At 45.7% G+C, this 14016-nt stretch overlaps 1 protein-coding gene across 8 annotated transcripts in view; it reads left to right on the top strand.

The window, feature by feature from the left end:
• The window catches only part of TEAD1 (TEA domain transcription factor 1), a 268795-nt gene that overhangs the window by 80693 nt on the left and 174086 nt on the right, over window positions 1-14016 (top strand). For all 8 annotated transcript variants that reach the window (XM_072794037.1, XM_072794036.1, XM_072794035.1 and 5 more), the window contains exon 2: window positions 6811-7066. In XM_072794037.1, the coding sequence (XP_072650138.1) occupies window positions 6910-7066 (157 nt within the window). In that variant the 5' untranslated portion in view covers window positions 6811-6909. The remainder of the gene's footprint in view (window positions 1-6810; window positions 7067-14016) is intronic.

Raw genomic sequence — 14016 nt, 5'->3', positions numbered from 1 at the left:
GCATTCCCTGAACATTCTGCGCTGACAGTGAATTACTTACATTCTGCGGTTCTGTTTCTCTGGAGGCTCCCTCCAAAATCCAGGCCATAAAGTCAGTCCTGTATTTCTCAGGATACTTATTGGCAGGTTTGGCTAGTGTCTGAAATGATAGGGAACTCATAATTTGCCCTGCTTTACATATGCAAAAGCAACGAACCATCATTAGTGCCTGACATTCCTCCCAACTACCCGGGGAGGTGAGTCAGTATCATCACTATTCATTAAGAATTAATTAGACTGTGCTTGAGGGTGTCAGTTGTAGACAGAGCTGAGCATTCGGCACTGCCTACATTCTCTCCCTTTGAAATCCAGCCTCCAGCTCACTGTCTAGTGAGAGTGTACTTGAGTCTGCTATTCCCATGGAAGGTGCATTCTAGCTGACGAAATGACTCCTGGTTTCCAATTTTGTGTAGTATATGACTTGTCAACTTATTTAGATCTCTGGATCTCATAAGGTGGAGATGATACCCAATGAGAGTAGTGCAGTGATTCAAGATGCTGTAGGTGAAAGCTTCTGGCATTGTGGTTGAAAACATGGTTTATTGGGAGAAGGTTGAATTTGATGTACCAGTTCACTTTGGAAGCAAAGCATCATTTTTCCTAGTCTTTTTATTGGAAGGCACCTTTTTTTCTAATAAACATTTGGCATTGTGGTTGAAAACATGGTTTATTGGGAGAAGGTTGGATTTGATGTACACAGTTCACTTTGGAAGCAAAGCATCATTTTTCCTAGTCTTTTTATTGGAAGGCACCTTTTTTTCTAATAAACATTTGGCTTTCCCTAAGATCATAGTAACCTTAGAGTCAGCGAATGCTTGGTTGAGTTGTTTACTACAAATATTATTTCAACCATGTGATTCTTTAAATGGGTTCCTGCCATTGCCTATGTCCACATTCTTCTGAGCTTGTAGAAATCTTTCTCAGTTTTCCTTTCAATGTCATGACCTATGTTGCCTTTTTCATTCACCTACCCACTCAAATTTGCTTTGTTACCATTTTTCACCTCTTGACATTTTTTCCTTGGCCACTTCTTTGGCTTCTGGCCTTCACACCCTTGCCACTCTGCCTCGCTTACTCTTAACAGCTGTCATCTTCTGATTCGATCCTCTTTAGGGGCCCAAAGAAAAGAGAGAAGGTAAAGTACTGCATCTCAAAAATTACCATTCCACTTGAAATAATGTTTGTTCGTCAAAGCAGAAACTTAGCTGCTAGAGGACCCAAAATATTTGTGTCTTTATCTTTTCAAGATTTATTTATTTGAGAGTGCGCATGCACACATGGGGTGGTTGGAGCAGAGGGAGAGGGAGAGAGGGACTCTCCAGCAGACTTCTACCTGAGCAAGGAGCCTGACAGGGCTTGATCCTGTGACCTTGAGATCATGACTTCAGGTGCTTAACTAACTGAGCTACCTAGGCGCCCCCATGTTTGTGTCTTTAACACAGAACAACTGATGGTTGTAATTGTGATTAATAAATAAGAAATTGGATCAGATAGCCAACTCTTGGTTATTTAAACTGTGCTTGGCTTGTCTGTCCTCTTCCATCTTCCTAATTTGGTGACTTTCTTTGGGGCTTTTCTCATTAGAACCTTGACCAGAGTCAGGGTGAGGGATGGGAAAGGGCCTGAAACTCTTGCCCTTCTCATGGAAAGCTCAAGTGAGAAGTTCACTCACATTGACATCAGAGAATGTTCACACCATCTGGTTGTTGGTTCATTCTTTCTTTCATTAAATATCATTCCAGGTAGCCCACTAGCACTGGGGGATACAGTGGTCCCTGCCCTCAAGGAGACTGGGGTGTGGATGGGGTGCAACAACAAATCAGCTTACTAAATTTTATTCTAGGTAGGTAGAGTGTATGGGAATGCAAGGTGATGATGAATGACTTAGTTGGCCCCCTTCAGTGTTAATGATAGAAACTGAGGTACATGGGGGTCGACAAGTGCCCTGTGGTCCTGGCCTACACAGGCAGAAACAGAGTCCTGACGCCTAGTCCAGCCCTTTTCTGGTTGCCTCATAGACTGCTGAGACATTGGCTAAAAGAAGCTGTATGGATTTTTTGTGACCCTCATGTTCAGTGGCATTTCATTAATCAAGAGGGTTAGTTAAACCTAACCCTCTTATTTAAGAGCTCTTAAATCACATATAAGTGGGTGAGATGTTTCCATTATGAGAGACCCACAGGAATTAAGATGAAGGGAGCAGCAGATTCCTGTGCCCTGTGTCACACCCCTTGTGAATTCGTCCCTTGAATGGAATTGGTGTCAGAAGCACCTACGTTTGACTGTCTCTCTTCCTTCTTCCCCCAGACTTTCATATTAAAGTGTGTATTGGACAAATAGACATATGATGTCATTTTACTGTAATCATGTCACCCTTCTTCAAGTGTCAGTGGGTAATTGTGAAAGAACGATCCATTTAGGGAATGTACTGCTGTTGGGGCAGTTAACAGGAATATTTGGGTCATGGATAACATTTCTTTCTGGAACTTATTATAATGTAGCCAAGGAGAATTTAGGAAAAAATGAGACTTTAGGAAAGTGTTAATGATGGGAACTGAGGCACATAGGGACTAATGGTACTCAATAGTATCTCACTAAATCTCTGTGGCCGTCCTGTGAGGGGAGAGTTCCTCTACCAGTTAATGGCTTTCCTGTGTTGGGATTGAATTTATCTCCATTTGTAAGTTAAAACCTGAGCTTTTACGAGATAAACTAATTTAGCCTGGGTGTCAAGGCTAGTGGGTCAACCAGGTTTGGAAGCTAAGTCAGGTTGAGTCTTAATAGCACATGCTCCCTCCCCCTGCCACCCCCGGCCCCCAATACTGTGCTCTTCTTCATTTACTGCATTGAGTGAAAGTTGACTTCCTTGCTCAAAGGATGTATGAGGAGGTAAGGATGTTAGCTCTGCAGGCACAGATATTCTGTGCTCCTCACGTTTGATTAGATCTTGTTATTGGTAATAAGCGGGTGCTTGTTGCTATACATTCAGGAGCCAGATAGATTGGGTGATAGTTTACCCATTCCACACATTTTTACAATATTCCTACCATGTGGCTGATACTCTCAGAGCCACTGGATACACGTTTCCAGGATGAGAGGTGGATTTTGAGCTGGGCTGGAAGGGACCTGAGGGATAGAATGCCAGAATGGTTATTTTGGTATCCAGTACGAGGAGCTTTTCTCAGCCAGCCCCAGTCTTGTGATCGGAAACTCTCTGCCCATACAGGGCCTCATCTTACAATTGGGTTGTAAAACCAAGGGCCTGTATAACTCTGTGGATTATATGTGTGGTAGCTACTGAGGCTATGTTCTGGCCCTTGGCCAGAGTAGGTAATTCCATCCTGCTGAGCTCTAGTTGACCAAATTGCAAGAGCCTGGACACAGAGTTCTTCCCTTTGCAGTAAATGAATAAAAACATGAGAGCAGTTAGAACAGTGCCTGTATTTACTAAATGGCTGGATCAGTTAATGCTAGCTAAGATTGCATTCCGTAGCCAAGGACTAGTGATTTTTAGCTTTAGAGATAACTTGAAGTCTGCAAGACTCTGCTACCTGTCTTTTTTTTTTTTTTTTAAAGATTTTATTTATTTATTCATGATAGTCACACAGAGAGACAGAGAGGCAGAGACACAGGCAGAGGGAGAAGCAGGCTCCATGCAGGGAGGCCGACGTGGGACTCGATCCCAGGTCTCCAGGATCACGCCCCGGGCCAAAGGCAGGTGCCAAACCGCTGCACCACCCAGGGATCCCCTCTGCTACCTGTCTTTACGGCACTTCACCCCTTGTGGAAGTTCAACTAGCTGGAAATTTTTCCAGATGTTGAGTCAGAATCTTCTTTGAAACTTCTACAGAATGAGTGTACACCCTCCTCCATGTGACACCTCTTAGAAGTTGTTCAATGTCTAGGGACACTAAGCTTGGCAATTAATGATTCAGAAAGATCTTAACCAGCTTTGAGTCATGGCCTAAGGGTAAAAATAATGGAATTTAATAGGAATAAATATAAACTCGTGTTTTTACACCCTAAGCTGGTTGCACAATAGAGGAATTTCAGGAACAGCAGTTGGGAGCTTGGAGGTTTTATGGATCATAGGTCCACCTCTAAGTGTCATTTATGGAGGGTTGTGGACAAACTGAGATGCATTTTTGAGGGCTGGGCAGAGGGATGATGTGAATTATGTCTAGTGTGGAACACAATCAGGGGCTTGGGGGCTGTTCCTGTCATAACTAAGTAGGTGTTGGGGGGAGGTGGTTGTATTTATTCCCACCAGGGATGAATAGACCTCCAAGAAGTTAACTGGGACATGGGTTTTAGCCTTCTAGATAAAAAAAAATTTCAGCATGCAGTTACAAAGGAAGTGGTATTAGGAAGGTTTTGTGTTCCTTAACCATTGGTGATGTTCAAGTGCAGATAGGATCTGGGGGTGCTGGTGTGTTTTTGTCTGGAGACTGAGGCTCTCACTTATATGGTAGTGTTCTTCTTAGGCAAATAAAGATCCCCCAGTCCCTCCGCTGGGCCTCAGTGTCCTGGATTCTATCCCTCTAATGTAGCAGTTGTGTGCTGGGCACATCCACTGTTCACCCTAAAATGTGGCTCCCCGCAGTGAATTCATTCTGCTGTGTACTGTCCAGAGCTCAGGGACAGGCCTGTGTTTTTGTATGTGCCATTTGTTTTGTTTTGTCATGTTTTTGGGTTGGGTGGAGAGGGAGAAGGTGGATTAGCCACCACCTCAAAGCGTTTTCTCATATTCTCATACTTTTTCCCATAAACCGCTTTGGAGGTGGAACAGACCGTCGGGTATAATAGTACAGTTCAGCCTGAATTTTTGTGAGACTCCTAAATCCCAGCAAAAAATGTAATAATTTGAGAATTCAAAAGACCCACACTGGAGACATCATGGAGTTCATCCACAGGTTAATCACAAAACCCTTTCTTGTTGGCATTAATTTATACCTCAACGTTTGGCAGTTTTAAAAGTCCCGTGTTAATGTACATGTGTCAGTAAGAGGCAGTAAATATTTTGCTGACAAGTTCTTTGAATGATAGATCAATGGCAGCATTAAAAAGCAGACGACCTGAGGGTTTCTTTTATCTAGGTGCTGCTAGATCCAAAAAACTGTCAGAGTACGAAGCCAAAAGCACCCACTGGTTACGCCATTAATTGTGTCATGTTCACGTGCGCTTGAGTTTCTGCACCTGGGATCTGTTGATATACGCAGCTGGGGGAGTGCAGGTGAAAGGGATACAGTTGGGAGAGAGAAGGAAAGAAGACAGGTTGCTTGCTCTCAGGTGATGGCCCTGGAACACCTAGCAGTCCCCCCCCCCCCCCCGCCCCCCACCCCCAGCCTCGTGGGGCTGCCAGCATCTGCTTCCCTTCTGGCCGCCTCTGTTGTAATGCTGTGTGGACGTGCCGTGGGGCAGCGGGTAGGATGGTGGTTACACTGAGCCCTCCCCACTCAGGCCTGGTGCCTCCCCTCTTCGATCCATCCCCAGGAGCATTTCTTCTCCCTTTTTGGGGAAGCCTTTGAATTAATGATCTGATGCCTTTTCAACAAAGGAATATTGATATGTTAGTGTGCGGACAGCAGGGGGTACTGGATTAGATCATTTTCACATCGGTGTTTGTGCCGGTTTGACATTTGTTTGGAAAGCTTATCCCCTTATGACCATAGGTTACATGCATAATTTAAGGGGAATAAATCTTTGAGAAAAATTTCTTTTGGTTCTGTAATCTTCGGTGCTACAGAAAAATAAATGAAAGACTCCCTACGGTTTTCATGTGATCAGAAATTCCAAGTAGGCGACCAGATGAAGTGCCCCATGTAGGTGTAACACATTTCTGCAAATGTGCTGGCCACTTGTAGTGCTTTCAGGGAAGGCAGGACTGGGGACAACTTGGTTCCTGCTCCAAGGTTTGTTTGTTTGTTTGTTTTTTTTAATTTTTATTTATTTATGATAGTCACACACACACACACACACAGAGAGAGAGGCAGAGACACAGGCAGAGGGAGAAGCAGGCTCCATGCACCGGGAGCCCGACGTGGGATTCGATCCCGGGTCTTCAGGATCACGCCCTGGGCCAAAGGCAGGTGCCAAACCGCTGCGCCACCCAGGGATCCCTGCTCCAAGGTTTATGATCTAGAAGCTGGAATGGCAAAGTGGCCCGACTGTATGGGGCAGAAGCCCCGCTGAAAAATGCTATCGAGGAGCAGATCCAGGGCAGTTGGCATCACTGTTTTAGTGAAACGAGTTTTTGTGATAACAACACAATCTCCTCCTCCTACCATCCTGCTACCATCTTGCATTTTGGTGCTCTCCATGACAAATAGGGTGGCTTGACGTTTTCGAGTTATCGTGCCTATTGCCATGGTAGGGTAGACGACATCTTTTGTTTCCTACTTTATTTTCTTTCAAACAACTTGTTTTGCTGTGGACATTTGGTTATCCTTGAGCAAAGTGCTCTTTGGTAGATGGTAGGCATCTAGTCAGGGGTTTTGCAGCATTCACTGTGAACGCGTAACCCCAAGTGAGGACCATCCTCACATCTGTGAAGATGGTCCAGTTTCTGCCTGCCGTTGCATTTGTGTATGCGTGTTTAATGTGATAGGTAAACGACAAAAGCCACTTAGATCCATCCCAAAATTCTGTACTCTCCACTAGGAGTTCTTCTCCAAGCAAAGCTGGTGACTGAAAGATCGGTAATAGAACTAGTAAGAGCAGTATTGTTGGCCATTACCTTGTCCTTACACTATCTTTTCATTTCTCTCTTAGGTTTATTTTCTTGAAAAGGGTCCAGGCTTCGGCTTGGAAAATCCAACCGCCAAAATTGAGCCCAGCAGCTGGAGCGGCAGTGAGAGCCCTGCCGAAAACATGGAAAGAATGAGCGACTCTGCGGATAAGCCAATCGACAATGATGCAGAGGGGGTCTGGAGCCCCGACATTGAGCAGAGCTTTCAGGAGGCCTTGGCTATCTACCCACCATGTGGGAGGAGGAAAATCATCTTATCAGATGAAGGCAAGATGTATGGTAAGCGATCTGGAATGCTCCTTTGAGATGCTACGATGTGCTTTTGCCATAAGGGATGATTGCGGCTAGCCTTCTGAAATCCCATCATTGTATTGGGTTGAATGATCTTTGTAGAATTTTAGTTGGCCATCCAAGGGGCTGAATCTCAACCAACCTGAAGAGTCACTAAAAGATCATTGTTAAATCATTCAGTGAGGTTTTCTTGTCCTTCTTCATGCTCAACAGGATTATAGCAAAGGCTCCCAGGGTCCAGGTGGGGATATAGTTGCGGTGGCATATGCAAAAACCCACGGGTGGGGCTAGTTCTTCAGAGCACATGCCCCATCTCATGGGGGGCCTCTCAGCTCTTAGCTGGTAATTGACTGGTGCCACATGGAAATGGGGCATCATGCCGACAAATCTCTTGATTTCCCCCCCTCCACTACCACCAAAAGAGCTAGCAATATAGATGTTTATATATGAAAATCACTCATTGTCTAACAGCCAGCACTTTTGTTTTTTAAACACAACCCCATGTAGGCCAGATGAGACGTGTGTAGCTTGATCAAACTTTCAAACCACCACTTTCCCACTTTGTTGCATGTTTGCAGTTGAGTGGCCAGACGTGGTGTTAACCCCCAGGGTCTCACCAGTCTCCCCTTCTACAAGGGGATGCCTCGCAGTGTGTTTCAAAGGAAGCTTCGTGTGTGCCCCAGAAGACAAGACTGGTTAACAAAATGGCCTGGGACACCCAAGGCAGCAGCAGGTAGCCATCCGCCAGGCCGGGGGGGCTTGTGTGCTGGGTTTGACTATACCCCCCTGCTCCTTCCGTAAATGCTTCCAGCTGCAGACATGTACTTTTTGGCTGCTTACCTTTTGGGAAGCAGATGGCAGGTGGTTGCTTGTACGTTCTGCTTGTCTAATTGAGCACGTTGAGTTGAAAGAGTTTGCACCGTAGCGGAGTCTAAAGAGATGCAAACAAATACCCGAAACTCAAAGAGAACTGGCTCAGCAACCTGCCTGAGGTTGTTAACTTATCGCAGAAGAGATTTATTTCTAAATAATTTGGAAGGTTTTCCATAATAGGGTGTTGTACCTTTAATACTGCGCCTCCTCAGTCAGGAGCTGTAGGAGGCTGCTGCTCAAACTAGCACACGCGGCCACGGAGAAAGCAGATGGTGGTGCAGCTGCTACCAGCTGTGTTCCCCGCCCTCCCCTGCTCTAACTTGGATGATGTAATGGAAACAAGGGAAATTTTGCCTTCTGCAGCATTAGAGTATCCAGCCTGTCAGTGCCACACACACATACACACACACACACACACACACACACACACATACACACACGAGAGAGAGAGAGAGAGAGAGAGAGAGAGAGAGAGAGAGAGAGAAAGAGAGAGCGCTCAAGTCTTCATTTGTCTTATGCTCTCATGTGATCCTTTGCTGCCAGAGAAGCTTCTTCGTGTCCATTCGTGAAATGGACTCAGGGTGAAACATGGCAGCTGCTGTGGGCACAAAGTTTCAGGGCCTCTGAGTGTGTGTGTGTGTGTGTGTGTATCTTTGCTGGGCTCCCCTTTCTCAGCCTGGCTCTGTGCTTGCAAGTTCTTATCTTCTTATCTAAAAATGCAAAAAAAAAAAATGCAAACACCCCCCCTCCACCCATTCTAAAGGCAAAGGAAAGTACTTTAATCTTGGAGCCTTCTTTGAAGCTGATTTTACTAGTAGTTGTGAAGGTGGCTTCAGGTTGCTCTTCCTTGTACAACTCCCATTTGTTGCCCAGAAACTGTAATCTGAAATAGTGGCCTAGCGTCGGACATCCTGGTCGGGAGTGACCACTGCCCCTCACCTCTCACAGGGAACACCAGAAAGGCGCTTTCACCTTAGGTTTTGGGCTGGGAACTTAATTCAAAGCAAAGGTTAATTTTGTCAACTCCAGTTCCATTTTCTTCTCTGTTGATTTTACTTTTTTAGGAAGCAGCCGTGCTGGATTTAGCCAGTCTGCCTTAGAAGACCATCATAGAAATAAATTTTTTTTTTTTTTTTTTTTTTTTTTTTTGGTGTGCCACTAAGTGTGTAAGAGCTCATGTGGGTCATTGTGTGTCAGAGGCACTGGGCTAAATATGGAAAGCTAACTGAAAAGCTTTGGCTTTGAATCCTTTACCAACAGTGGACAGTCTTCACCCCTGGCCTGCGTCTCTGTTTTCTCCCCTGAAGAGAAAGAGAGTCAAGTAGTTGATGTCTGTGGGTCCTTGGGACCTGTACGTTCTGTGATTACTGTTGTTTTGTGACTTGTACCTCCATAAGAGTGACCAGTATGGTGACAGATGCAGTGCTGGTTGTGGGTGTATGTCTTTAGTACCCATGATAACCAGATTCTGAGTGCGTCCTCAGAGCACTTTTTTTTTTAATGATTTTATTTATTTATTCATGAGAGATAGAGAGGAGCAGAGACTCAGGCAGAGGGAGAAGCAGCCTCCCTGCGGGGAAGCCGATATGGGACTTGATCCCAGGACTCTGGGATCACACCCTGAGCGGAAGGCAGATGCTCATCCACTGAGTCACCCAGGTGTCCCATCAGAGCACTTGTTATTAATAATATGGATTCTTTTTTTCCCCTTTAGTCTGCATTCCATTGACTTACCGTGTTAATGACCAACCTGGCTGAAAATAGGGTGGTCTCTTGAGCAAGCAGCACTAGGGATTACAACTGCAGGGTCATGTGTGCAGATGGAGGCATGCAGGAAATGCATGCGCTGCAGGGACTTTCAAGCCTTGCCATCTCCAAGCAGATGCCTTGGGTAGAGAACACCCACCCTCAACCCCATCTCATTGGCCACCGTGGAGGAATTGTGCTCCTACTGTTAATTTGAGAGGGGACCATGGTGGTTAGCAGGGATTTGGGAGCTGAAGACTAGGCCCTTAGGAGAACTGGTCCAGATGTCTGGGCTGCTCCTGACCTGCCTGTGACTTTGAGGGATGAGAGAAGTTTGCCTCTAGAGCCTCCACAGGGAAGCCTCTGCCACTTGGGGACTGAGTCAGTGAACATGTGGGGCCAGAGCTACTGTTCCTTGACTTCTGGCCTGCTCCCCATCTTACCATCCATGAACCAGGAGTTGGAGATTCCTAAGGTCCTAAGAGCGTATTTTTTCTTTTCAGCATTTTGAAAATGAAAACACTGAGAGCATTTTAGATTCCATGGAGTAAAATCAAAATAATTTAATGCCTTTTAGTGAAATACCAAGGGTTTTTGACATGAGGGGGTTTTTCTGCTATTTCTGAGCATTTGTAGAGTGCATTGTGATGTGACTAATCCTGAGCCAGTTGAGAAGCAAGGTCAAGTGCAGCGCTGATTTATTTTGGTAATGACATTTCCTCTGTGGTTGGAGTAGGGCAAATGCAGTCTTATGGAGGTGAAATACGGAAAGCTCTCAGTATGAGGAGGTTTGGGGCATTAGAGGAGATGGCTCAGTTCTCTCTCTGCTGCTTGGATGCATGAGACTCGATGTGGTTGGCCTCCATGTGGACAGACTAGTTCTTCCGGGCCCCTCTGTGTGGGCAGCTGTCCTTAGGGATAGTTAGGAGAGTGAGACTTCCCTGTTCCTGAGGGCGTGCAAGCCCAGGCTCTTTCTGCTTTCTTTCCTTTTTCCTATTTTGACATAGTTGTGTGTCTCTTTTTCAATTAGATAGTTGGAGAAGAGATAGCAGGACAGGATGAGAGAGAAGTTTTTGATCAGCAAACTTGTCTGAGATTGAATTTCACGGGGACAGGCCATTCGTTTTAGACAAAGCCGTGAACCGCTGGACTACCCGGATGCATTTTTGTTTTGCAGCTGAAAACCCTAGTCCAGCAGTGTGGTCAAGTGTCTCCCGTAATCAAACCAGGGTAGAGACAGAAGCAAACATTCCTTGACCCAACAGCTTTAGAGACAGCAAAGTGTAGCTCTTAAAATGTTGGACTTTGGAATTGCTAGGAGGCTTGGCCCTGCCACTTCTGGATATCAGACTCTGGGAAAGTTGCTTTTTCTCCTCGTGCCTTTATTTCCACAACCACAAAAGGGATTTAAATAGATTTCTGATTCACGGGATTGTTGTAAGAGATAAAATAAAGGAGTTGTGATCTGGGACTCCCCCTACCCTGTTGGGACAGTGTCCCACATCGAGTGAGAGCTGAAGAGGTGTCTCTGAACTGGAAACAGAGTGCTCTCTGCCTTGAGCTGGGCTACAGGCTTCACATGTGATTTCCATCTACCGCTCACAGCAGCATTTTGAGGTGGGGATTCTAATCCCCGCTGTGTAGAAGAGCATGCCCAGGAGTCCTCTAAGGTTATAGCTGGAAGGATTCCAATCCACATCTGTCTGACCCCCAAATCTGGCGTCTCTTCCACTCACCTTCACTCCTTCCTTGATAGAGGTCATTAGATGTTAATTTGACAAATCCGTATTGAGCACCGCCTGTATTCCTGCCCCGTGCTAGGGGTTGTCGGGGATGCAGCAGTGAACCAGACAGACACGGTCCCTGCCCTCATGGAGCCGTCACCAAGTTCATTTGCAGGAAACTCTGACCTGAGGTCAGGGCTGTGTGCCAGAGCTTTCTGGGAAGTCTGAGGGCCCTTTGAAGATGGTCACCTTCCACTTAGCCTTTTGAAGCCTGTTCTTGGCCACCAGTGTCCAGGGCACCTGGCCCAATGCTGGCAGGAAGAAAGCTTCTCAAATAACGCAGCAGGGAGGATCCTAGATCACAAGGCTGGCCCTGATGGTGGCCAGGAAGCTGTCTGGAAGATTCTGGTGCCTTGGGATCCTACAGGAGGCCTGGCCAGAGCAGTTGTGGGGCAGTGGTTTTCTCCTTTTATGAGCAAATGTCATCAAGGTCCTTGCCTAGGGACAGCTCCAGGGATGGCCCCTTTCTTGCTGGGATGCCAGGCCTACTAGTTAGCCCTGGAGACAGGAGCTTTGAGGACTGGATAGGTTTGGGGGGATGAGAAGGAAGATGTCTCTGGGCCAGTTCTCTCCAGTTGCCAATCTGAACCCTGCCAGCTGGGGGAAACACTGGACTTGGAAGGGCCCTTCTGCTACTTCTTAGAAGCACTGACAGGAGGGAAGGGGGCTGTAGTAGTAAGGGGGTGGCAGGGGCCATGAACATGGGCCCACACAAGCAGGGACAGGAGAACATGAGTTAGGCAGGCAAAGATGGAAATCCGTGGTCCCCAGGTTGCCCCTGGTTCAGAAAACTGCTTGGGCAAAGAAGAAGTATCCCTTTTCAAGACCAGGAAGTTGGCCTAGATCTAGAGGCCCCAGAGGCCCTGATGTGGAAATGGCTATAAAACTCAAGCCCTGTGGGATCTCCAGGCCACTTGGAAAAGTGACGCATGAGGCCCCCAGGTGAACTTGTTTTTCTGCATCTGGACATCATGTGGCATCTTTGATGTCGTCTTTCTGTTTAACCTGTAATTTGGGATATTATTTCAAGTGGATTGGCTGCAAGTGTGAAGCACAAGGAACTGTGTCCCTCGAACAGACTATAAGCCCCATAAGGCAAGGACCCCATCCCGTCTGTCTTGTCAGATATAGAAGGTATATCAGTAATGGTTGCCATATATGTGCTTTTCAGAATTATCGGTTCAAACAAAGAAAAGTTGGTGAGTAATCCTGAGACCACAGGGCCTCTCCTGGAGGGGCACTGGCTAGGAAAAAGGGGAGAAAGCAGAAAGATGTTTGTATATATAATGGTCTTCCTAGAAAGAAGAAACCCTGGTTTTTGTTGCATGTTGACAGATGTTAGTTGAAGAGGTAGGAAGGATTCCTGTCCAGTAGGCACAGTCCTAGAATGAGGGTTAGTTCTGGACTCCTCAGAACTAACAATGAGTAATGGGGGCTTTCGAAATAATTTGATTCTTTTGAGAATAGCAAAGCCAGCGTCATTGGCATTTTGATTGGGAAGTTTAATGTGTGGGGGGCATGCAAAGGTTTATGTACAAGGTGTGTGAGCCTTTGTGCAATCTGGGTAAAAAGTAGCTAATTAGGAAGGCTCAAGGATTGGTCATAAGGGAGAAAAAGGAAAAGAATGTTGAACTATTACTAAGTTATGCTTTCTAACAGCTTTGCCACGCAGTGGATGAGCCCCGGGATTCAGGAAGACCTGGATTCGTAACTCATTTATTTTAGGCCAGCACTGTGCTTTGTGAATGGGGACAGCAGATCTAAAATCTTTAACAAAGCTGACCCATGTGACCAGTTATTGTGAGCTAGACACTATCTTTTTGTTTAGAACATGTTGTCTTGTTTATTCCTCATGACAACCCAACGTTGTAGGTACTATGAATATCCCCATTTTACAGCTGAGGAAGCTGAGGCCCAAGGTCAAGTTGATTGCTCAAGGTCACACAATGAGTGGTAGAGCAATCACCTGAAACCAAGCCAGTTAGTTTTTAAAAAATTTTTTAAAGATTTTATTTATTTATTCACGAGAGACACAGGAGAGAGAGAGGCAGAGACAGGCAGAGAGAGAGAAGCAGGCTCCATGTCGGGAGCTCGACGTGGGACTCGATCCTAGGACTCCAAGATCACTCCCTGGGCCAAAGGCAGGTGCTCAGCTACTGAGCCACCCAGGTGTCCCACCAAGCCAGTTTATACAATTAACTACAGTTGATCCTTAAACAACATGAGTTTGAAATGTGCAGATCTGCTTTGATGCAGGTTTTGTTTTTTAAAATATAGTACAGTACTGTAAATGTATTTTCTCTTCCTGATGATTTAAAAAAATAATTTATCTTACTTTATTGTAAGACTACAGTATACAATACATAGACAAAATTTGTGTTCATTGACCATTGGTTGTTGGTAAGGTTTCCGGCCAACTGGTTATTAGTAGTTAAGTTTTGGGGAAGTCGAAAGTTATTCTCGGACTTTTGACTCTGCAGGAGGTTGGTGCCCCCAACCCCTGTGTTGTTCGAGGGTCAACTGTACCTAGTGATA

This window comes from Canis lupus, chromosome 23, assembly GCF_048164855.1.
Source record: "Canis lupus baileyi chromosome 23, mCanLup2.hap1, whole genome shotgun sequence".
NCBI classification, from domain to species: Eukaryota; Metazoa; Chordata; class Mammalia; order Carnivora; family Canidae; genus Canis; species Canis lupus.
Note: the sequence above shows the minus strand (reverse complement) of the source record. Positions and strands in the feature narration are given on the sequence as shown.